At 38.3% G+C, this 25705-nt stretch overlaps 1 protein-coding gene and 5 non-coding genes across 7 annotated transcripts in view; 5 read left to right on the top strand and 1 right to left on the bottom strand.

Moving 5' to 3' along the window:
• The window catches only part of LOC106092522 (uncharacterized), a 363841-nt gene that overhangs the window by 8172 nt on the left and 329964 nt on the right, over positions 1-25705 (bottom strand). For both annotated transcript variants that reach the window (XM_059368527.1, XM_059368528.1), the window contains one exon: positions 3286-3568. In XM_059368527.1, the coding sequence (XP_059224510.1) occupies positions 3286-3568 (283 nt within the window). The remainder of the gene's footprint in view (positions 1-3285; positions 3569-25705) is intronic.
• Trnae-cuc (transfer RNA glutamic acid (anticodon CUC)) lies at positions 3146-3217 on the top strand. Its single transcript has one exon. It is a non-coding gene; the product is annotated as a tRNA-Glu (tRNA).
• On the top strand, positions 21774-21845 carry Trnae-uuc (transfer RNA glutamic acid (anticodon UUC)). The gene has a single exon. It is a non-coding gene; the product is annotated as a tRNA-Glu (tRNA).
• Positions 21933-22004, top strand: Trnad-guc (transfer RNA aspartic acid (anticodon GUC)). Its single transcript has one exon. It is a non-coding gene; the product is annotated as a tRNA-Asp (tRNA).
• Positions 22457-22528, top strand: Trnad-guc (transfer RNA aspartic acid (anticodon GUC)). Its single transcript has one exon. It is a non-coding gene; the product is annotated as a tRNA-Asp (tRNA).
• Positions 22987-23058, top strand: Trnad-guc (transfer RNA aspartic acid (anticodon GUC)). The gene has a single exon. It is a non-coding gene; the product is annotated as a tRNA-Asp (tRNA).

Raw genomic sequence — 25705 nt, 5'->3', positions numbered from 1 at the left:
ATATATGGACCAGTTTGCGTTAATCGAGAATATAGGCGACGTATGAACCACTAGCATTATGACGACGATATCATAGTTACACGTACCAAAATACAACGGCTGCGTTGGTTAGGTCATGTTGTCAGAATGGATGAAGAAGCTCCAGCAAAGAAGTCTTTTGAAGGCAAACACGGTGGTACACGCAAACCGGGAAGACCAAAAGCCCGATGGAAAGATCAAGTTGTGGGAGACACCTCGAAATTTGGTGTCAGAGATTTAAGAATGAGCGAAGAAGATCGAGGCGCTTGAAACGCCCACCTATGTGCGGCTAGTGGAACAAACGTTCTTTCATAGCCAATTAAAGTAAGTAAGTACAAAGGAGCCTAGTTTGTGAACGTATTCGGTCCAAAACTGACACGGGTGTTGAAAATTGCAGAACTCAGCAAGCAAAATTTAATCCACATCGGATAAGATTTATGTCCATTTCTCTAGCTCCTGATGAATGGAGGACAGATTTTCATCTTCCTATCCATACAGGATCGATCATCTCCACCCATTGCTTTTTAAGATTTTAGACCCCTCGTTTTTCCGTTTATAAAACGAAACTACGATAGCGTGGTTTCGTGGTCTGCCAATGGTAAGCCTAGGAATGCATCCATACGTCTTTCCGATATTGGCTCCATCGTGGTGGAAATCGAGAGTCGGTCATTCTAGCCATAACTACTCGGCTGCGTCTCATACACCGAGGTGACTTGGATGCGGACTTCGTCATGGTTGGACGCGGTTGGACTTAGATGGTCTACCATTTACTTGCATATCTGGCTCTGTATTGAGCAATAATAGAGTACCGCATGAAACTGCTAAGATAGAACGATACTGTGCACTCGTACCACCAGACTTTATGATAATAGCGGCTCCGTCAACGTCAAGCTTTTTTCTGCATTTCATGTTACATTTCTCAATTTTCGATTAAAACAATTTTTATGATGGAAAGGTACGCAATCGAGCAAAGCGTTAAAGTTTTAAAAATCAACATCGACCATTAAATTTAACCACCCTTTACATTAAAATTTGGCAATCATGAGGATTCGTCGAACAAACTCAACCATAAACCATAATATTGAATTTTTTTTCTCTATTTTTAGGTTAATTTCAAAAAGAGCAAAATATCGTAAAAATGACGTAAACTCGTCACGTTTGGCAACCCTGCATGTATTTCACACAAGGCTCAACAAAGTTTACACCAAAGCCTAGTACTGAGTTCAAGTTATCGCAAGAACAACTGTCTAAATGCCGTTTTTGGTAGGTTCCTACCAAAATTGGCAGTTTTTTTTTCTTGGTTGGTTGGTAGGCTGACCTCAAATTTTGGTAGGTTTTTTTCAATACCAAGTTAATTTTAATTATTTTCATAAATTTTAATTATTTTAACAAATTACGAACTGGGTTACAACCAGTGTTGCCGTTTTTGGTAGGTTCCTACCAAAATTGGTAGGTTTTTCCAATACCAAGTTAATTTTTGAAAAAGTCGCCCGGAATGCATCAAAATTATTTCACTTACTGTCTTTTGTATTCATTAAGAGTGTAGAATAAAGCCATGGATGTCGAGGGTTTTAATACCTTTGGAATGGTCTCGCTGTATCAAATATCAGAGAAAAAAGTGTGTAAGTTTTGATATTGGCTGCAATTGGTACATAATCTCTTCCAAATTTCTTACATTCTGTGTATGAAAGATTACGTTTGTGTGTTTAATGTCTTCAGTTGGAAATAGGCCCATATGGCAGATATAGTACACTAGTTGAACCCGGCCCGCTCTGCTGCGCCTTCATTAACACCACGCGAAAAATATCTTAATACCATAAGTATCTGCCCAGAACAATTTGTTTATCAACTCCCAAACACTATGCCCCTATACCCCCTTACGATATAAACAAATTCTTGCTCCTCCCAGACCATATTCGTTATTTACCCTCTAATACCTTTCATTCGAGTCCTACATTGTCGTTATCGTCCAGTATGTCTATTTGAGGGGGCTTCGGGGTCGGGGCGGCCCCCTAGGCATTTGGACCTAATTTTTAATATCAAGTTAGTACTTACCTTTCATTTGAGTCGCATACTGTCCCAATGGGTCTACGTTTATTTTTGAGTCGTGCTTTTGGGGTTAGGGGAGGGTCCGCCACCATTCCAAAATCAAAAAATTGTATAGCCTATTATTTCTTCCAGACCATCCTACACAATCTTTGAAAATCAGTGGGCATTTATCTATTCAAGACCTTTTCGCAGGAGATCGCCCTTTTCAAACTCAAACGCCCTAGGCTATATAGTGATTTCAACAGACCGACGGATGATCATGGCTAGATCGTCTATGACTATACCGAATATCTAGATACTTTGTAGGTTTGAAAATGTATAATTTGATTATTCTTGGTGTTGGTTATAAAACATATATCGAGTTTTTGGCTTGTAAGGACATTTGGTAAGTTTTGGTCGGGTTTGGTAGGATTTTTTTTTTAATTTGGTAGGAAATTAATTTCTTAAGTGGCAACACTGGTCACAACAACCTCATTTCAATGAGGTTGTCTTGTTGTGTGTCGTTGTATGACTTTTGTTTGAGTTATGCGTCCACTACAATGCGGCATATTTCACAATCAATGAATAGACAATTTTCGTGCATGATGTAGTATTGGGCTAAAAAAAAACTAAAACAACCCCTACTATAGTAATATTGTGTATCATACAGAAATGTTTGCTTATTGCAAAACATTCTTCTTTTTAATAAATATTTTTTAAACCCCTAATTTTTTTTATTATAATCTTGTGTTTATTTCAAAGCCGAAGAAAAACGACTACATTGGCATAAACTGATTTATAGCGTAGAAGTCAACACTGGTCTTTTTGACACGCTGCTGCACACTACGCTGTTAATACAACGATGTGGAACGGTTAGTCGTTTTACCAGCTATTTTTAGCTGTAAAGAACACAGGCAGGGTGAGTATTGTTCATGGTGTGTTTGAGTATATTCTAAAGGTGAGTTTATGGTGAGTCAACCACCAACTCGCATTCAGCATGTCTTTTTCTCTTTTACTCTTTGGTGTTTATACCAGTTCTGTTTTGCTGTTGTTCTGTTTAAGTGTTTTAGTTTAAATTACTGCTGGATAGTGCTAACAGTCCCGTATTGTCTAGTGGTTAGGATATCCGGCTCTCACCCGGAAGGCCCGGGTTCGATTCCCGGTACGGGAAATACTTTTTATTAATAATAAATCAAACTAATTTTGAGATTTTCTGTTATTTTTTTTAATTTTACTTACTTTACTGAATACGGTCTGCGACCAACTTGTGTCCGATGTTGTAGACATTTTATATGAAGCCATTGATCCATTAATGCTACTACTGCCACAATTGCTGCGTTGTGTAATTGAAGATGAACCAACGACAGCAACGCCAGCTACTGCAATTCCTTTATTACTTCCCGCACCAGCGCCTCCACCGCTGTGAACACCGGACTGTGTATTGTTGTGTGGCGGCAATTTAGGTGAATTTTGACAAACACTTGGAGCCATTTGATAACTATGAGAAATCGAGGAAAATTCACTGAAATCGTATCAAAACAAAAATAGGAGGAAATAAATTAATTAGAAAATAATGTTTGCAATCATAATACACTAAAAAATTTTTTCAGCAGGCATATACATAAACAGTGATGCCAACAATTTACCAGCAAAAAGCGTAACCAAAATTGTAAAAAGCGTAAAAAAAGAGTAAATTTGTATACCCTCCACCATAGGATGGGGGTCATACTAATTTCGTCATTCTGTTTGTAACACCTCGAAATATGCGTCTAAGACCCCATAAAATATTTATATTCTTGATCGGTATGACATTCTAAGTCGATCTAGCCATGTCCGTCCGTCCGTCTGTCTTTCCAACGCACGCTAACTTCCAAAGGAGTAAAGCTAGGCGCTTGAAATTTTGCACAAATACTTTTTATTGGTGTAGGTCAGTTGGGATTGTAAATGGGCCAAATCGGTCCACGTTTTGATATAGCTGCCATATAAACCGATCTTGGGTCTTGACTTCTTGCGCCTCTAGAGGGCCCAATTCTCATCCGATTTGACTGAAATTTTGCACGCGGTCTCACTACTTTGGTATCACTTCCAACAACTGTGCCAAATATGGTTCAAATCGGTACATAACCTGGTATAGCTGCCATAGAAACCGATCTGGGGTCTTGACTTCTTCAGCTTTTAGAGGGCAATTGGCTGTAATTTTGCATGAGGTGTTTTGATATTAATTCCAAAAACTGTGCTAAGCATGGTCTAAATCGGTTCAAAACCTGATATAGCTGCCATATAAACCGATCTTGGACCATGACTTCTTGAGCCGCTGGAGGGCGCAATTCTCATCCGATTTGGCTGAAATTTTGCTTGAGGTGTTTTGTTATAATTCCCAACAACTGTGCTTAGTATGGCTCAAATCCGTAAATAACCTGGTATAGCTGCCCTATAAACCAATGTGGGATATTGTTTTCTTGAGCCTCTAGAGGGCACAATTCTCTTCCGATTTGGAAGAAACTTTGTAAAACGGCTTTTCTCATGACCTTCAACATACTTGTCTAATATGGTCAGAATCGATCCATAGCTTGATAAAGCTCCCATTTAAAGCGATCTCCCGATTTTGCTTCTTGAGCCCCTACAAAGGGCAATTCTTATCCGAAAAGAGTGAAATATTACAAAATGACTTCTGCAATGTTCAGCATTCAATTCATTTATGGTCCAAATCAGACTATAACTTGATATAGCCCCAGTAAAATAACAGTTCTTATTCATTATTCTTTGATTGCCTTAAAAGAGATGCGATCTCTGCGATGTGTATAAGATTCGGCGCGGCCGAACTTAGCACGCTCTAACTTGTTTTTTTTATTGAAGTAAAGGAGTTTAAGCAAAGGTGTTTATGGAGAATGAAAGTGCAACTAGCGTCACAACCAAGGCAGATTAAATAAGGTGGTCTCACGTGAACAGCTGCTAACAGCCGGTCAGGTTTGACGGTATTAAGATGTCAGATTTTTGTTTGCATTCCCTTTGCTGTTGTCTTCTTTCTCTCATATTCTCTGCTCATTTACGCACACGTATACACACACGCACACAAATTTCTTGGTGTGTGTTGGCAAAACGTCGATCACCTTGATGACAAGATGGCGGATTGCACCATATAATATGTGGTAATTGTTCGAATGAGACCACCTCTAATTGTTTCGCCATGCGTCACAACGAAGTTTGAAAATGGAGATAAGTTTATTCGTTATTGGAAGGTACCGTACTTTTTACAGACGGACAGACATTACTAGATGGTCTCAAAATTTTAAGGGGACCAAAAATATGTACACTTTTAGTGAAATCAAAAATACTTTGTTTGCTAACAACAGCAAAATTTTTTCTGGGTGTAGCTATTTTCCTCGGAAGGTTGCATTCATTACTAGGCATAAAATCAAATTTTTATTATATGGGCGCCCGACAATCATGTATACAATGTACATGATAGTTTTTCTTGTTCCGTCTGTCACCTGACTCTGTGCAGAAACAACAATTATTACTTTTTCATTTTTTTTACTACTCAAGGTTTAGTCAAGCTGTCACTTAGACTGACGGTCGATCATGAATCATTTCGAACTACTACTACTGGTGTGTGCGTGGCAAATTGTTGACAAATAATTTTTGATTTAGGCTGCTTAAGAGCTCGTAACATTGTGAGATTTATCGTTAAACTCAAACAAACCACACGTCAGACATAAAGTTTACAAACCTTTGAAAGTGTTTGAGAAAATGTGTAAAACTAAGATAACGACAACCTAATGGACCATCGTTAAATTTCCATTTTACGTTTGGACTGTAGGGTAATAAAAATCGGCGTTAACTAATTGTGGGAATGTTCACATGGTGTGGTCTCTTTATGACAATACATCTGCTCATGAAAGCCAATAATGACCTTAGCCTTAGAGTTGATATATGATTAGAGTTTATAGCAAATTAGAAAAGAATCTCATGGCTCTGAGTATTCTAATTAGGTAATTAATTGGTTGTGTTTAGGTTAGTTAGGTTGAAAAGACGGTGAGGATCTTAGTCCGCCCCATGCCACTATGGATATACATCTAAGCTCCAAATACCAAACAAGTAAAAGCGTGTTAAGTTCGGCCGGTTCAAATCTTGGGTACCCACCATCATGGCTTCCGCTACAAATGTACTCTTATTAAATGAGTTTGTATTTGAATTATTTTGGCCTCAAGAAGTCATATCGGCTAAGGGGCCTATATCACCATATTGACCGATTCGGATAAAAATTGATAATGACATTGTTAGTCATAAGATAGGGGTTTGGGTGAAATTTCAGCCAAATCAGGTTAAAATTTAGGCTTCTAAGGGCTAAATAAGTCAAATTCGTGGATCGGTTTATATGGGGGCAATATCTGTTTATAAACCGATTTGGATCATACTTGGTATGGATGTCAGAAGTCATAACTTAAGACATTGTTTCAAATTTCAGCCAAATCGGACGAAAATTTAAGCTTATTTGGCCCTTAAATAAGTCAAATTCGTGGATCGGTTCATATGGGGGCTATTTCTGTTTATCGTCTTTGTTTCAAATTTCAGCCAAATCGAATCAAAATTAAGGCTTCTAAGGGCTCAAGAAATCAAATTCGTGTAATCGGTTTATATGAGGGCTATATCTGTTTATAGAGCGATTTGGATCATACTTGACATGGATATTGGAAGTCATAGATGAAGTCCATGTCCCAAATCGAATGAAAATTGAGGCTTCTAGGGACTTAAGAAGTCAATCGGAGGATCGGTTTACATGGAGGTTATATCTGTTTATAGACCGATTTCGAACATACTTGATATGGATGTTGGAAGTCATAACTCAAGTTATTGTTCCAAATTTCAGCCAAATAGAAAGAAAAGAAGCTCAAAAAGTCAAATCCGGGGATCCGGCTACATCTGTTTATAGACCGATTCGGATTATACTAGGCATGGATGTTGGAAATCATAACTCAAGATTTTGTTCCAAATTTCAGCTAAATTGAGTGGAAATTAAGGCTTCTAGAGCTCAAGAAGTTAAATCCAGGGATCAGTTTATATGGGGGCTATATCCAAATCTGAACCGATACGGCCCATTTGCAACCCCCAACGACCTAATCCCCAATAAGAAGTGACGGTGCAAAATTTCATGTGGATATCTTTACACGTTCGACTGCTATCGCGATTTCGACAGACGGACGGACATGGCTAGTCTCCTACAGGATATCCTCAGAACTGTGACGATAAGTTGCAACAATGTAATTATTACAGGAGATTTTAATTTCAATGTGTTAGCTGATAGAATATGATAGAATTTGTATCATATGCCACCAATCCTAGGAGTCCTACGCATTTCTCCACTTCCATCAATTAGTCAAGAATCTCGCTAATGTTCTGCTATCAAATTTCAGCACCTTGTTTTTTAATACGCGTGCAGTTGAAGAAACGATTTCATATCGTGGCTATCAAAACTTGGACTTAAGGGAGAGATGCATTTTGTCAGATAAATTGGGACGAGATACATACATCAATATCTTCAAGATTGATTTCTTTTATTGTATGAAGCAACGGTACCCATCGAAATTAAACGACACACTTTCAATGCGAAGTTATGGTTTCATCAAATCATACATCGCAATCAAATCATGCATCGATGATTAGGATACATAGATCTTATGAGAGGTGGAAACGTTATACTACACCAGAACTATACCTTAAATAGCGTTATGCGCGCGGAGAAGTGAATAGCTCTATTCATACTGCAATAGTACTCTCATCGATCCAATACTGCTTTGGATTCGAAGAGCAACTAGAAGGTAGTCAGAGATTTACGTATTGGGAAACCCAAAATTTTTATCACACTGCTTTCTATGGGTCTAACGGTGTGGTCCAATGCGATTGGTTAGACAAAGAGAATCCAAATTGTATTCAGATAATCTTTCCTCATCTATTGCAATACATTGCAAACATTTGTATACTCTCCACCAAAGGATGGGGGTACACTGGTTTCATCATTCCGTTTGCAACAAATCGAAAGTATATATTCTTGCTGGTCTTGACATTCCAAGTCGATTAAGCCATGTCCGTACATCCGTCTGTCAAAAGCACAATTACTTTCGAAGGAATAAAGCTGTGCTTAGTATGGTCAAAATCGGTTCATAACCTGATATAGCTCCTCTATAAATCGATCTCGGATCTTGATTTCTTGACCATCTAGAGTGCGCATTTGTTATCCGATTTGGCTAAAATGTTTTGTTTTGATTTCCAACAAATATGCCAAGTATAGTCTATATCGGTTCATAACCTGATACAGCTTCCATATAAACCGATTTCCTGATTATATTACTTGAGCCTCTAGAGGGCGCTATTATTATTCAATTTGAAATTTTGCATAGTAACTTCTACTATGATCTCCAACATCCAAACCAAGTATGGTCCGAATCGGTTCATTATCTGATATAGCTCCAATAGCATAGCAATTATTATCTATTCTGCTTGGTTTGTCTATAAAGTGATACCGGACAAAGATCTTGACAAATGCAATCCATGGTGGAGGGTTTATAAGATTCGACCTGGACTTTAGCACGCTTTTACTTGTTATTACTTTCCTAAGCTCTAGGATTGATTCAACCTTTGGAAAACATGCAAAGCTAATTCCATAGCCCAAATCCAACAACGAATTTCGTCCTTTTGCAAGGATCAGTTAACTTTAAAAGGTGTTTGAGAAAATGTTGCATGTTCAGAAGTTAGGCTATCTCTAAAGCAAATCATTGCTGACGGACATGCAATCAGGGATCCGTGCTGATCATTGTTGCGCTTCGTCTTTAATTGAAGTCTCTGAAGAAATAAGGAGTTGGTTGGAGAAAGTTGGTAACAAGACTGGTTTTCTGGTTCTGGTTAGCCACTTGAAAGCATTCGTCACCATCGATCACAACAATTTTTTTCAAACCAACCAACACGCAGGGGTCGTCCCCAATATATGCAGTGCATTGCGTTGGAGAGGATAATTAATGATAGGAGAAAGAGGGAGTAGTGTTATTGACATTTGCTTAGAATTTCTGGATGTAGTAAGTAGCGGGAAAAACATTCGCCAGAAGTCGATTCCACATACGAACCGTCCTTGCGAAAAAAGAATTCTCTACGTAGTGCATGGTCTGATCAGCTGGCCAATCGATTACAAACCGGTGTGATCTTCTATAAAATCTTGTATTTCTGACAAACAACCTCAAGTCAGGAGTCAGAAGACTGATTTCCGAAGAACACACACCGTGGAAGAATCTATAGAACAGCGCCACACAACCCACATTTTGACGATGCTCAAAAGAAATAATAGTGTTGGATACCCTACGTCCATAATCCGCCTCCTGCCTTTAATCTCTCGAAGACTCGGCCTATAGTCGAATGAAAATGAATGCCAGAGGCCATGCAGTGCATTGCGTTGGAGAGGACAGTTAAGGATAGGAGGGGGGAAAGAGGGAGTAGTGTTTATTGACATTTGCTTTGAATTTCTGGATGTCGTAAGTAGCGGGAAAAACATTCGCCAGAAGTCGATTCCACATACGAACCGTCCTTACTTTCGGACCTGGCGTGGTCCGATCAGCTGGCCAATCGATTACAAGGCGGTGCGCACTTCTAGAAAATCTTGTATTTCTGACAAAAGTCCTCAAATCAGGAATCAGACGACTGATTTCCGAAGAACACACACCGTGGAAGAATCTATAGAACAGCGCCACACAACCCACATTTTGACGATGCTCAAGGGAAACAATAAAGTTGAATACCCTGAGTCCATAATCCGCCTCCTGTCTTCAATTCAATGTGATACGCGAGCGAGTATATCGGATTCGAAGTCAGACCCAGTAGAACGTCAAAGAAAATTATTCCAACTCCAAGCTTTGAGTCGTACTAAGTTTTATCCCAGAGGTTAAATGATATACATTTGTTTGCCGGAACACCAACTTTGTAAAGAAACCCAGCCATTCATATCCCATATTCTTAACTTCCTTTAGAATCGCGACCAAATGGTTTCCCGTATCTGTAACAATTTCCTCGTTTTTTTTTTTGCTTTTTGCAAAACACAAAAGTATAAACTTACCTACGTCTTTTGCAAAATATTTCCAACAACATGGCTGTCTTCTGTATTATAATTAAGATCAACTGCGCCAAGCTACATTGACGGTTTGTTATTTCTTCTAATTGGTCAAATTGAACCAGAGGTTAATAACCAACAACAAGATGCACAAGTTGTATCATCTAACCAACTTGGATGTTGGCTGTAGCTGCTGTGGGTTGGCTGAGTGCTTGGTTGGCGCTTAAACGTTTCGCCCAGACGGATGGAAACATTTTAAGTAAATATTGCAAATATACCTAAGTGGTCTTAGCACATGGATGGATGCATGGATGAAAGCCAAGATCTCCAGAGTCGTCACTCAATGTATGTTTAATTGATGTAGAAAAAATAAACAAACAAACACTGGAATTGAGTAAAACAAGTTTTAACGCACAATTTTTCAAGTTTATTTTCAGCGGGTTTGTCTTTTATTGGTTATTGTGAATTAATTTTTTTTTTTTGGAGAGTGAAATTTTTTTCATATATATTTTTCTTTTTTTGAGATGAGATTTTTTGAGAGTTAGCCATAGCAATATTTTTTTTGCGGTTATACAAATCAATTTTAACTATGACAAAACAGAAGCTGCCTGTAATGTTATAGGTATTTAATTTGTTTAGAGGTGCTGGCTGTTAACACCTCCATTGGCACTTCCAAGGAGTTGAACAAAAAAATAACCAAACGAAACGGAACGCAACGAAACTAACAACTTGACATCTTACTTTGAACTCCTGATCGCGATAACTGACCCAAGTCGCAAGCTGCTAGGCATGCGCGACTCTAATGATCACTGGGGGCTTCTGGGAAGAGCCAATGACAACAAACTGTTGTCTTAGCATTCAATATTTTTTTCTTTGCTTATCTACCCATTTCACTTTCACTGAACCCATACCAAGTTTTATTGTTGAGCTCTATTTCAATAGAGCCTTTTGTTAACACCAAAGTCTTTGTGTTTTTTTAACAAACAAAAATTTAAATTTATTTCTTGTGTATTAAGAAGTAAGCCACAGCAAGTGGAGAAAAACGAGAATAACCGTTAGTCTCTTCAAAAATTTTCTTTAACTCTTGGCAGTCGGTTTTAACGGTTTTCATTTAGTTACCTGAGTTTTGTATGCAAATCATCATAAATCATGATTTTGGCCATAACCAAGTAACAGCCCATATTAACAATACATCAAGAGCCACGCTTTGGTGTCTGGCTTACAGAATACCGCACCGCCGCCCTACACGCCCCATTTTCATTCATTCATACATTTATCCATCCGCTCATCCAGCAATCCATTGTGTATTTCAGATAAATATCAAAACTTTATGCCTGCCTGACCAGAAATTGTGGACACGTTGGTGGAGTTGTTGATGGCATATTATGATGGTTGGAAACCATCAACACGAGTGTGAGCACTCAAAGAAATATAGATGTGAATTAAATTTTTTTTTTTGTACCCGATAGCCAACATCATATTCAATCAACTCATAAAGTAAAAAACTTGATAACTGAAAAATCATCTGAAATTGGAATTGCCCAGGCCACTATGGACATACACCCATGCCAGTAATTGGATAGTTGTGCGCTCTACATTCTAGAAAGTAACTTCGAAAAAGAAAATTTAAGTCAGAAATTCCGTGCTACTTACAAAATCCCTGGGCTGTTAGCCGCATAGCTGGGTATTGAAATAGGAAATGCTCCAACATCTCATCATTTCTCCCGCATGCCCTACACATGCTATCAATTGCCGCACCGATTTTGCATAAGTGAGCTCGTAGTCCAATGTGTCCCGTTATGATAGTCAGATCATAGTATTGATAATCTATCATTGATTGTATTGATGATCAGTGATCGTTGTATTGATGATCATTGATTGATGATCACTAATCACTAATCATTGTATTGACGATCACTGATCATTGTATTGATGATCATTGATCATTATATTGATGATCACTAATCATTGTATTGATGATCATTTATCATTGTATTGATGATCTATGGTCATTGTATTCATGATCATTGTTCATTGTATTGATTATCATTGATCATTGTATTGATGATCACTGATCATTGCCCTTTAAGATGAAAAACGTTATTTTTCCAGGGTTACTTTTCTTTAATTATAAATTTTGAACCCTGAAAATTTGCAGCTTTACTGCCCACTATTGATCATCGATCATTGATTGCATTGATGATAAGTGATCGTTGTATTGATGATCAGTGATCGTTATATTGATGATCAGTGATCGTTGTATTGATGATCATTGATCATTTCATTAATGATGACTAATCATTGTATTGATGATCATTGATCATTTTATTGATGATCATTGGTCATTGTATTGATGATTGTATTAACGATCACTGATCATTGCCCGTTAAGGTGAAAAACGTTAATTTTTCACGGTTAGGTTAGGTTGAAGATATTAGGTTAGGTGCAGATATTATCCCTCCCCATGCCACTATGGACATACACCTAAGCCAGTAATCGGCTTGTTGTGCGCTCTAAAAACTATAAAGTAACCTCTAAAAAGAAAATTTTAAGTTAGGAATTCCGTGCTACTTACAAAATCCTTAATTGTTTTCAATACCACTCCTCTAATTGGTTTAGACCCCTAGGCCCACTTTGTCCACTAGCTTAGATCCATCAGTGTAACATAATCTTCCAGATGGCAATACTAGGGTTCCGTCAATACAAGAATGGGCCGCTGGCAGCAGCGTGTCGCATTCGACATCAAGGGTCGTCTTAGGTATCCGATCGGAAACCTCTTCCGTTACTTACAGGTTTTCTATTGTCGCCTCGATTATACCGCGATTGTATGATTCTCCCATCGCCATAAGTCTCATAGCCGCCATGGCTGCCTCAAACTTAATTCGTATGTAAATGGGTCAAATTGGACCACCTTTGTCTTCCTCGTGAACAGGCATATTTCAGTCTTCTCTGGGTTAACATTGAGACCCCTGGGTGTAACTCAATCATATGCCATATGCAAGACCCTTTCTCTAAATACCCGTTCCTCCCGGTGCTGCACTAAGGATTGGATCAATGTGTCGGTCCGCATATTGTTAAAAGTCTCCTCGATGTCAATGCAAACCGCCAAAGTGTACGCCTAGTCATCAAAGGATTATTCAATTTATAACCTACACCACTACTGTGGTACAGGGTATTATAACTTAGTGCATTTGCTTGTAACATCCAGAAGGAAGAGAGATAGACCAATTGATAAGTGCACCGATCGACTCAGAATCACTTCCTGATTCGATTTAGCCATGTCCGATGTCCAAGTTAATTTGTGTACAAAGTACAGATCGCTATTTTCATCCGATCGTTTTCAAATATGACACAGGCATCTTTTTTGGCCTAGAGGCGAAGCTTGTTGAAATTGAATAAAACGGTTCATATTTGGATATAGCTCCCATATGTATTTTCGTACGATTTGGACTAACTTTACAATAATGTGGTCATTTGCTAACCGATTCTCACGAAATTTTGCACGAAGGTTTCTCTTGTGTCCGCTAAATTGCTGTTGGATTTCATGGATATCGGTTCAGATTTAGATATAACTCTCATATATTTGTATCCCCGATTTTCACTTTTAGAGCCATTGTCAGCGTATTTCTTGATAGATTTCCTCAACATTTTACACAATGTATTCTTTTACAAGTTTTACAATGTGTGCCGATTTTGGTCGAAATCGTATCAGATTTAGATACAACTTTCATATATATTTTCATCCGATTTCGAATAATACAGCAATTATTTGTAGATCGTTTTCTTCTGAAGTGTCTTGACAGTGTTATGTTCTTCGGGAGATCTGATTCTCTTTCCAGCTTCAGTAGAAGTGCTTGGAATGTCAGTTTTTCCTTTCCAGCATCATCTGTCTCCTTTGTCGAGCACCGGATCACTTTATCGGTCTGCTTATGAGTTTAACAAAGTCATCGATCACTTTTGCCGTCACCCCGCTATCCTCGTCAATTGTAATCACGCTAGTCTTTAAAAATTGAGATCTTGAGTTGAAATTTTACACAGACTCGTATTTCTTCTATATGCTGGTAAAATTTTTGAATGGGCCAATTTGGACTTGCCGAACTTAATGCCCTTCTACTTGTTTATAAATTGTACACAATAGTACACCGTTCCTACTCTTTCCGTATTTCACATAACATTTTTTTTTTCAAGTGTAGCAACTATCACGTTTGATGGCGGTATTCATGTCATATATTATTGTTGTTGTTCTTTAGCGGTTACTTTTGTTTCTTGTTTCAGCCGTGTTCTTAACCAAAGATAATCATAATTTTTTTTAAACATCCATTCCATTTTAATTTCTTTCATTTGTTTGTTTGTTCTTTTCGAAAGGCAAATAAATATTTTGAATTTATTATTGGAGGTACGAAAAAATATTGGCAGCTATGACAGAGGTAAAGAGATGATGGAACAAGCTCAAATATTAGGAAACAGAGGCATATTCCTCTGTACCATCTTGTGCCATTTTTGGGATAAGGTTCCAATCTACGGGTATGTCTTATTCTTGCCAAATCAATAACAGTCACTAGCTGCATCAGTCACCAGATTTCATTCTTTGTTGCTGTAGGAGGATTTGCCAGTGCCAAAGACATTGGTTTGATGTTTAATTCTTTGGTTGAATTTTCGAACTTCATCAAGATTCGCTCACACTCATGTCTTTTCTCTTCTCTTTGTGCTACTAACGGGAAATCCGGATTGTGAGAAGTCGAGGCTATTAATTAAAGGAAGTAAGCAGTAGGTCTGTAAAGCTTTCTCACTTATGCGAAATCGGTGTGGTAAGTGATAACATGTATAGGGCATGTGGGGAAGATGTTGAGACTTTAGAGCATTTCCTATGCCATTAACCGGCTGTCGTGTCGTCGTATTGTGTACCGGTTAATAGACACCGGCGCTCAGGTAGGTACACAATACCAGACATAAACCAACTAAGGGGCGTGGTATGGAAAACAGTTAGGGAATTTGTAAGCATTTAAATTTTCTTTTTCGAGGTTAATTTTTAGTGTTTGGAGCGAACAACAAGTCGATTACTGGGTTAGGTGTACGTCCATAGTTTAGAGTGCACAACAAGCCAATTACTGACTTAGGTGTATGTCGATAGTGGCATGGGGCGGATTAATATCTGCACCCTCTTTTCAACCTAACCTAACCTAGAGGGTAAAAAAAATGAAGTTAAAATACAAAATTTTCAACAGAAAATGCCTCCCCAAAAAACCCCAATTTTTGCTTCGTGGCTCCAAGTCAAAAATTTAGTCCCCATTTTCTACAATAAAATAAATCAATTTCTAAAATAAATTTGGGAAAAATCCTAAATACTGGCAACAATGTCTGTATTGTACTTGACTTCCATTAGCTCTTTCAAGTTTAGTCCGTATAGGTATACAACCTGATCAGTGTTGCCGCTTTTAGTAGGTTCCTACTAAAATTGGTAGGTTTTTATTCTCTTGGTAGATTGGCAGGCGGCTGACCTCAATTTTTGGTAGGTTTTTCCAAATACCAAAAACCGCCGGGTATGACTCATAATTAAAACACTTCTTGTCGTTTTTGTGTATTCGTTAAGAGTGCAGAATTTAGCCAAGCGAGGGGCCAAGAAATTACAAAGGGTCTCATTGCTTCAAATTTTAAGAAAAAGGGCATAAGTTCTGATATTGAACTGCTGGTACGAGTTTTAAGGGATCTCTTCCAAACTTTGTAAATTCTGGAGAGGGAATGCGCCTTTTGTGCTTTCAATGCCTTTAATCGAAAAACATGTGGCAGCTGCATACAACGATGGTCAAATCTGGTCTATACTCAAATGTTGAGGGGTACATACATCTCGCTGTAACAGCGAAAATGGGAAGTAAAAACGCTTTTCTGGGCTCAAACACTTAAATCGGTAGGCCGCTTTGTGTGCCGAGTTTGGACAAAGCGACCTACCGATTGTTCATTGAAGTCGGGGCAAAAATACGACTTTATGAACTCAAGATTTCTTATCGGGAGATCGGTATAAAGGGTGTTATTTTAAAATTTCAATAAACAGATCAAACGTCTAGATCTTATATGAATAACGATGATCTAGTACTTTATAGCGTTGAAAATGTATTATTTAATTTGTAGCCATGGAAGGGCCAACTCTCGGCGGAGGTGGGTATAAAAACTTATACCCCATTTTTGACTTGCGGAACATTTGGTAGGTTTTAGTCGGATTTGGTTGGATTTTTATTAAATTTTGTTAGGAAATAATTTTCTGAGTGGCAACACTGAACCTGATACCTTTAATCCCTTAAGGCCAAACATTTATTCTTACCCCCCCATGTTGTGCTGTAAACTGTGTTCTTGTGTCTGTTCGACTTTACAGATATCTATCCCCACCATCATTCTTCCATGTCTATCATCGATCCATCTCAGAGCTAGCTCTTACCACATTCACTTGGCGAATTTACATTTGTTTGTTGCTTGCTGCCTGGCCATCTATCCATCCATCCGTCCATTTAGCCATATTTTGCTGGCACCGCCATTTCTAGCATATTAATGCTACATAGACATTATTTCCACGGCAATTTCTCATTTCTTTTATTTGTTGATAATGCAATAATTTATTTTGAAATCGACTTGTGTGCATAATTGACAGGTGCTTGGGGTTTTGTCATTGTCCACTGTCCAGAAAATATTTCTCAGGTGGAAATGCCAACAGCAAATACACTTTTGTGTGATTTCTTAATAAAATTCTGAGCGAAAATGTCAGTGCGTCAAATCAGCCATTCAGTCAGTCAGCCACTCATTGTATTGTTTGTGGTTTCTTGTAAAATAAGCAATTATATTTTAAATATGTGACTGGCATAATTCATGTAATCATATTGTAGATTATAGTTTGAAGCCGCCACTTCTTGAGCCCTGAACAGTTTTTGTATAGGCAGTATTTTATTGGGGAGACATTCTGGGATTTATTTAAATTACAACTGATGGTTTAGAAAATTGCAAAGTTTTAAGAAATTTGTAATAAAAAATGGCGCCGCATAATTGCAATGAGTTGAATTATACGAAATGTATGGACGAACAGAGCTGGCAAACTATCGATAATAGGAGCATTCGATAATTCTTATAATAAATATAGATAGTATCGATACTATCGTTAATTGCAGATTTAATAGAAGCGATATCAATGCAAGGACTGAGTAAAAGCTAAATTAATAAAATCAGTTGGAAGTCATAGTTGTACAAAATTTTAGCCCAATCGGATGAAAATTGCGGCCTCTATAGGTGCAATGTATCTCAAATTATAATTCAGTGTCGGAAGTCTTATTTTTCTTTAATTTTGCAAAAAGTTTAACTTTGCCGATAGTATCGATAGGAAAATTATCAATAGATATTCAGACAAAAAATAAAATATCGATAGTATCGAAAGTGCCATCGATATTATGCCAGCTCTATGGGCGAATCATTTATACCTTAGATCTTAAATTGCATTAACCAAATTCTTCGGATGATTTCTATTTATAAGGAGAAACTAAAAATCCAAGTCATATGGGGTTAGAATTGAGTCCTTCAGAAGTGCAAGGCAGATATCAAATCGGAAGATTGATTTATTGGAAGCCTTATAATATTTTAAACCGATTTTAATCATGCTCAATGTAGAAGTTAGAAACCATAAAATAAAACACTTCATGTACAATATTAACCAAATAGGATAATAATGACGTACTTTAGGTTTTCAAGATATAACATCTGCAGATAAGTTTATAGGCGAGTACATTAGGTTAGGGACCATACTTTGTACAAATATCAAACATTTTAACAGAAGTGATTGAGCAAAATTTCAGCCAATTCGGAAGCTTAAGATTTAGAGTTGGCAAAATGTCGATGGTACTATCGATACTTTCAATATTTTATCGATATCGAACATCGATTGAAGTTTTTCCTATCGATTCTATCGACAAAGTTAAATTTTTTTCAAAATTAAAGATAGTATTTAAACTATCGATATTTATTATTAGAAACATCGAAAATATCGAATGTTTTGATTATCGATATCGTTCACTCGGAGGCTAGTTTGGCCCATTTTGGTACCCTTGAGAGAGAAAGGGAAGAAAAAAAAAGAAAATATGAGACCTCGTACTTGAGGTTATGCACGAATAAAAAAAAAGTCAGGAGGTGTGGAGAAACTCGAGCGGGGGTGAAGAACCGCCCGTCCCTACGCAAACACGGATCTAACTACGCCGGAGCCTGTGGCACCCCCTATCGGAACCATCCTGTTCCCTTAACAAACCTCAGGAGAGATATCAGAGCAAGTTCACTCAGATCACAGAAGAAACGGCTCCCCAGAAAGAAAACCTACGTCCCTGCAAACCCAGACAAGAACACAGCAAGTGCTCAATAGTATCCTTCTCATCCTCATCGAGACAACACCTACAGAAGTCATTGTGCGGTATCCCAATGCACGCCGCAAAGCGGCCTATGGCAAAGTGTCCGGTTATGACCCCTGTCAAGGTACTCATCGACCTCTTATCGAACGCAAGCAACTCCCTCGTCCTTCTCTGGTCGATGACTGGCCATAGCGCCTTCGCAGTCCGACTACCATCCACCTCGCCACCAACGCCGCCTTGGCCATCCCAACTACCGTGTTCAGTAGCTCGACAAATGGCACGTTGGCAAGTCCGATGACTGGTCTGTCCGACGCAGACGAACCCCTCCTGGCGCACTCGTCCGCCCTCTCATTTCCTGGTATCCCTCAAGTCCAGGAACCCATGTCATCGTCACATCGTGGGCACAGACCACTGACTGAAAGACCTCGTCCGTACACTCGTCCGGCAGTCTCAGAGACATACTGATATTGAGTGCATCAGAGTAGACCCCCAATCGAGGGGTCTCATCCTCATCAAGTACACCATCCGCCCTCCATTTGTCCCTCTCAGGAAAACGAATCGCGAATGCCATCACTCCAGTCGGCATTGGTGCTAGGTAGCCGGAGATCCTCCTCAGTCTACCCTCCGCATCCATAACACCCAGAACCGAACTGTGACCGCAACCAACCTCCTTCAGCATGCTGAGCTCTCTCAGCCTAAGCGCGACCCTGGCGGCGCAGTTCCAAATATATGCCCTAATGGGCTGCATATCCAACATCGCCCCTGCAGTGCGGATCTCAGCGCCCCCATGATGCCGACGCAGGCGAGTCTCTGGGCCTTCTCTAACGCATCCTATTCCTTCGCACGCATCCTATTCCTTCGCACGCATCCTATTCCCTACGGCGTCCCACCATACCAGTGCTCCATAGGCCAGTACGGGCCGTATACATCCAATAAATCATCTTAGGAGTCACCACCCACTTCCAACGGAACATCCTCCTCCTCTTGCAGTACAGTTTCGAATCGAGGACTATGCCGTGGTACTTCGCCTCCTCCGACGCAGGGTAACTCGTCCAAGGACGGGAGTATGAACTCTGGTATATTATATCTATGGGTAAAGAGCATCGCGACAACCTCCTCAGTGACCCTTCCATGATCTCGCTGACCGTCGACAGAAACTTGCCTAGGACCAGTAGCACGATGTCGTCTGCATAAGCGATAGTTCTCGTGACATCTCCACTGAGATCCATCAGGATTTCAATAATCACGAGGTTCCACAGTATCGGTGAGAACACCCCTTCTTGGGGCGTTCCTCTGGTCACCCGCCTTCTGACCACACAATCTCCCAGGTTTGCATTAATAATCCTGCCATAAAGCATATTATTTGTCCATTGGGAGATTAAGGAGTGAATCCCCGCGCGGTCCAGTGAGGCGACTATAGCTCCATTCTCCACATTATTGAAAGTCGCCCCAATATCCAAGAAGGACGCCAAAGTGAAATACTCCTTCGGAGAGATTCGACCTACTGTACGACCCCGTAAAGGGCCGTCTCCACCGACTTGCCTGAGGTATGCGTGTTGTGCCTGGCTGAAATTCTCCGGCGTCAGTCCCCCTCTCACCTTCAGGTCAATCAGTCTTTCCAGTGTTTTTAGCAAAAACGATGACAGGCTAATAGGCCTATAATCCTTCGTCGTACTGTGGTTTATTTTTCCCGCCTTGGGGATAAAGACCACCCTGAAATCTGGAAAAAAGTGCGCCGTTTATGTGATTAAGCCCTAATTAGAATGATCGATCTATATGACAGCTATATCTAAATATGGTCCAATCCAACCATATTTTGGTTGGGTCGGGAGTCTTAAAGCAGCTCACTGTTTCAATTTTCTGCACAATCGGATAATAAATCCGCCTTTAAGGTCTTTAGGCCCTAAAGCTGAAGATTGTTCTCTATGGCAGCTATATCTAAATATAGCCCAGATTGGACTATTTTCGGGACAGATGTTGGGAGTTTTGATACAACTCACTGTTCCAACTTTCAGCAAAGTCGGGTAATAAATGGGCCTTTTATAGGCCTAAGACCCAAATGGGTAGATCAGTCTATGTAACCACAATATCCAAATATGTTCTCGTCTGGACCATTTTAGGTTCGAATTAGGCGGGCCAACTCACAAACTCACTGTTCTGAATTTTAGCAAAATTAGATAATATATGCGCCTGTTTTATGCTAAAGATCCGATAAACACCATATTCGGGTCGGATGTCGAGGCCCCTAGTGCAACTCACTTAAAATTTCAGCAAATAAATAAATGCACCTTTATGACCTTAAGACCTTTAGACCCTTAAGCTGAAGATCGGTCTCTATGGCAGCTATATCTAAATATAGGCCGATCTAGACCATATTTGTGACACATGTTGGAAGTCTTGATACAGCTCACTGTTCTAAATTTCAGCGAAGTCAGGTAATAAATGCTCCTATTATATACCTAATACTCAATTATATCCAATATGTTCCTATCTCGACCATTTTTGGTTCGTATATCGGCGGGCCAAATAAAACTCACTTTTCTCAAAGTCAGCGAAATCCGGTAAAAAATGCGGCTGTTATAGCCCATCTCGACCATTTTTGGTTCTTATATCGGCGGGCCAAATAAAACTCACTTTTCTCAAAGTCAGCGAAATCTGGTAAAAAATGCGCCTGTTATAGCCTTAAGACCCTAAATCGGCATATCGGTCTATAGGACAGCTATTCATTTAATAACTTAACCTGCGTATAAAAGAAATATGATTCTGTGCAAGATTTCAACTCAATATCTCGGACACACGAACAGAAAGACGGCAGACAAACGGAGATTGTCAAATCGTCTTTAAATTTTACAACGATCCGAAATATATATACTTTGTAGGATTGGTAATGGATATTTCGATGTGTTACAAACGGAATAACTAAATGAATATACCTCCTATCCTATGGTGATGGGTATAATAACAAACTTTTTTACAATTAGAAATAATAATAATTTTCACAAAAAAATCTCACCTATATTTCATAAATAGTGATAATTTTCTATATCTTGATCTCGTTTCATAAATTTATGCAATTTTCTGCTTAAAAACAAGTTCGGCTGAATCGTTAATTTTATAACTTAGTTTTTCATAAATTCATTGTTTTCGCTTTTGTTTCTTGTTTCATGTTTTTATGCTTTATTTCCAGTTCCAATAGACATTTTTACGTTGACTCTCTTCAAAACAAATATACTTATGCGATCTTTGTCACCCTTATCATAGCCTCCCATATGGTCTAGTGGCTAGGATATCTGGCTTTCACCCAGAAGGCCCGGGTTCGATTCCCGGTATGGGAAATAGTTTTTTATTATTACACATTGCAAATATTTTCTGTTCATTCTTAATGAAACTCTAGTAAATGTTTAGGCAAATTGCTGACACGGTCCTCGATAGTATAGTGGTTAGTATCCCCGCCTGTCACGCGGGAGACCGGGGTTCAATTCCCCGTCGGGGAGAATAAAAGTATTTTTTTAATCTCTAGTTTTATAAAAGCCATGATATAACCCCTAAAAACATGAAATGGTACTAGTTTTTATATATGGTTCAATAGTTTGTATTTAATTCTTCTTCCCTTTGTTACTGGCCCTATAGTTTTCCACACCAACTAGTGGTACTGGCAGTGGTTGTTGACTCACTACGCTACTATAAATGCTAAAGATCAGTTATTCACTCCATGAATGCCACAAGCATGACAGACATTAATAAATACCATTTGAAAAATCAGAGGTTCCGAAACTGTTAAAGTGCCCCGTACATACAAAATTTCTATTCAGGTACAGATAACAATTGTATCAAAACGATGTGTTCCATCCAAATATTTGTATGTGTGTTCAAAGGACCAAAATGTTTAAAAACCTCAATCTGAGTTAGGGGTGCTTTAGTTCATAAAAATTAGGGGTAGCATAAATCCTCGATAGTATAGTGGTTAGTATCCCCGCCTGTCACGCGGGAGACCGGGGTTCAATTCCCCGTCGGGGAGATTAAAAGTATTTTATTTTAATCTCTAGTTTAATTAAAGCCACGATATAACCCCTAAAAACATGAAATAATACTAAATAGTTTTTATATATGGTTCAATAGTTTGTATCTAATTCTTCTTCCCTTTGTTACTGGCCCTATAATTTTCCACACCAACTAGTGGTATTGGCAGTGGTTGTTGACTCACTACGCTACTATAAATGCTAAAGATCAGTTATTCACTCCATGAATGCCACAAGCATGACAGACATTAATAAATACCATTTGAAAAATCAGAGGTTCCGAAACTGTTAAAGTGCCCCGTACATACAAAATTTCTATTCAGGTACAGATAACAATTGTATCAAAACGATGTGTTCCATCCAAATATTTGTATGTGTGTTCAAAGGACCAAATTGTGTAAAAACCCCAATCTGAGTTAGGGGTGGTTTAGTTTATAAAAATTGGGGGTAGCATAAATCCTCGATAGTATAGTGGTTAGTATCCCCGCCTGTCACGCGGGAGACCGGGGTTCAATTCCCCGTCGGGGAGTATACTTTTATTAAAAGATTCATCAGCATACAAATTTTTGCCACATATTACTTAATAATATTTTACAAGTAGGTTTTCAGATGTTAGGTTTTCAAGTAGATATACATAATACGCATTTAATTTATACCCAAGAATACTATTAATTTAGCTTAATTATACGTTAAGGGTTTCCCAGGATTCACTAATAGAAGGTTAGGTCACTTGCGAAAACATTAAGTGGGTAGGCTCCATGATAATTATTAAGATAAGTTGACATCCTTAATGCCAAGTACTGCAAAAATTAAAAACATTGAATGTCGGCAGATCGCTTGTCTTAACCTTATTTAGTGACTCCTGAAGATTTCCATTATGTTTTAAAATTATTTTCAGCCGAGAGGCCTCACAGTTCGTATGGCGTTTTTTTGACATTATCTTCCGACAGTTCGAAAGGAATTCTGAACGATTTCTGAACTGCTTGTCTGAAGACATTTTTCGTTGCGACAGTTCTAAAAGAATTCGGAACGATTTGCGAACGTCTTTTTGTATGGGTCTTTTTTTTGAAATTTTCTTCCGACTGTTTGAAGGAATTTTTGTTCCGACAGTTCTGAAAGAATTCTAAACTTATGTGTTTTTTTTATTTTTCTTTCGAAAGTTCGGATAGTTCTGAAAGAATTCTGAACGATTTATGACCTTCTTTTCGTATGGGTTTTTTTTTTTTAATTTTTCTTCCCACTGTTTGTCGGAAGAAATTTTTGATCCGACAGTTCTGAAATATTTTTGACGGTCTTTTCGTATGGATTTTTTTTAACTTTTCTTCCGACAGTTCGGAAGGAATTCTGAACGACTTCTGACTGTTTGTCTGAAGGAATTTTTGTTCCAACAGTTCTGAAATCTGATAGAATTCATAATATTATAATATTTTCTATAAAAACTTATTTTTTTTTTAACTCAAACAATTTTTGTTTTTCATTTTAATTCTCGAATAATTGGAAATCCTTAGAATTGGCACAGATTGAGGAGGAAAAAATAATTGCATACAACGTTATTTTATGTTCGAAACTTCGTTCAGAATTCTTTACGAAGTTTCGGAAGGTACATCCGATTTCATTTCGAAATTAATTCCGAAATCTTTCAGAATTCTTTAAGAAGTTTCGAAAGGTACGTCCGATTTCATTACGAAATTACTTTAGAAATTGTTCAGAATTCTTTACGAGGTTTCAGCAAGAAATTTCCCAATGTTTTTCTTCAGATTTCGTTCTGAAACCGGAACGAATTCTATCCGATTTCTCTCCCAAACTTCGACTTTTTGTTCCGAAATCGTGTCAACCACTCTAAATAACTTTCGTAAAGATTTCGGATCCGAAGTTGGAAGAATCTTCCGAAATTCGTACAGACTTCGTTGCGTTTTCGTAACGATTGGTTTGCTGGGCTGGTTGTTTTAATGGTTCAGAATTCTTTACGAAATTTCGGAGAGTACGTCCGATTTCAATACGAAATTTATTTCAGAAATCATTCACAATTCTTTACGAGGTTTCGGCAAAAAATTTCCCTTTCCGAATTTTCCGATGGTTTTCTTCAGATTTCGTTCCGAAAATACGTTTGATTTCAATACGAGATAACTTTCGAAGTCGTTCAGAATTTTGTACCAAGTTTCGGAAGGATCATCCGATTTTAATACGAAATTACTTCCGAAATCGTTGAGAATTATTTACGAAGTTTCGGATGGAACATCCGATTTCATAACGAAATTACTTCCGAAATCGTTCCGAATTCTTTACGATAATTCGGAATGTACGTCCGATTTCAATACGAAATAACTTCCGAAATCGTTCCGAATTCTTTACGAAGTTTCGGAAGGTACGAACTTCCCAATTTTTTTCTTCAAATTTCGTTCCGAAACCGGAACGTATTCGATCTGATTTCTCTCCAAAACCTCCACGGTTCGTTTCGAAATCATGTCAACCCCTCCATATATGACCTCTACCACTTTCGTAAAGATTTCGGATCCAAAGTCGGAAGAATCATCCGAAGTTCGTACAGATTTCGTTATGGTTTCGTAACGATTGGTTTGCTGGGCTGATTGGTTGAATTGTTTTGATTTGCTTACAAATAATGATGTTGTTTTTGTTGCTGTATATTGGATTGCAAAGAGTACCTTTCAACAACAAATTTTAACTTTGGGTTGTTGATATTCAAAATAAATTGTTGCAGGAAAATTAACAAATTTTTTCATCGTTTTTCGACAAAAGTTGTTGGTTTTCAAAAATTTGTTTATGTGTGCATGTCTTGCTAAAAGGATAACTTCCGTTTAAGACTGATTTACGCCAAGTCCACTTTCGTTAGCTAACTTCGCTGTCGTACGTACAGCATAGTGAAGTATATCAATAAGAGGGCTGGGCATAGTCAAACTTAACGCGGTTTTACCTGTTGTTTATTTCTTTTTAGCTACAATTTGGCGATCTCTGGATTTTGTATACATTTCATTGTATTTTAACACACATTTTAGTTTGCGTTAATTTCAATGCCACCTTCTCTGCCTTCAGGTGTCAATGCTCGATTAATCATAAATATTTGTGGGAATTTTATGCATGCATACTATTGCTAATTAAGATTATTTACTCTTTGAGAAGAGAAAAATCCAAGCCTACACATTGTGTAGACAGGAAAA

Source organism: Stomoxys calcitrans, chromosome 5 (assembly GCF_963082655.1).
Source record: "Stomoxys calcitrans chromosome 5, idStoCalc2.1, whole genome shotgun sequence".
Taxonomy (NCBI): domain Eukaryota; kingdom Metazoa; phylum Arthropoda; class Insecta; order Diptera; family Muscidae; genus Stomoxys; species Stomoxys calcitrans.
Note: the sequence above shows the minus strand (reverse complement) of the source record. Positions and strands in the feature narration are given on the sequence as shown.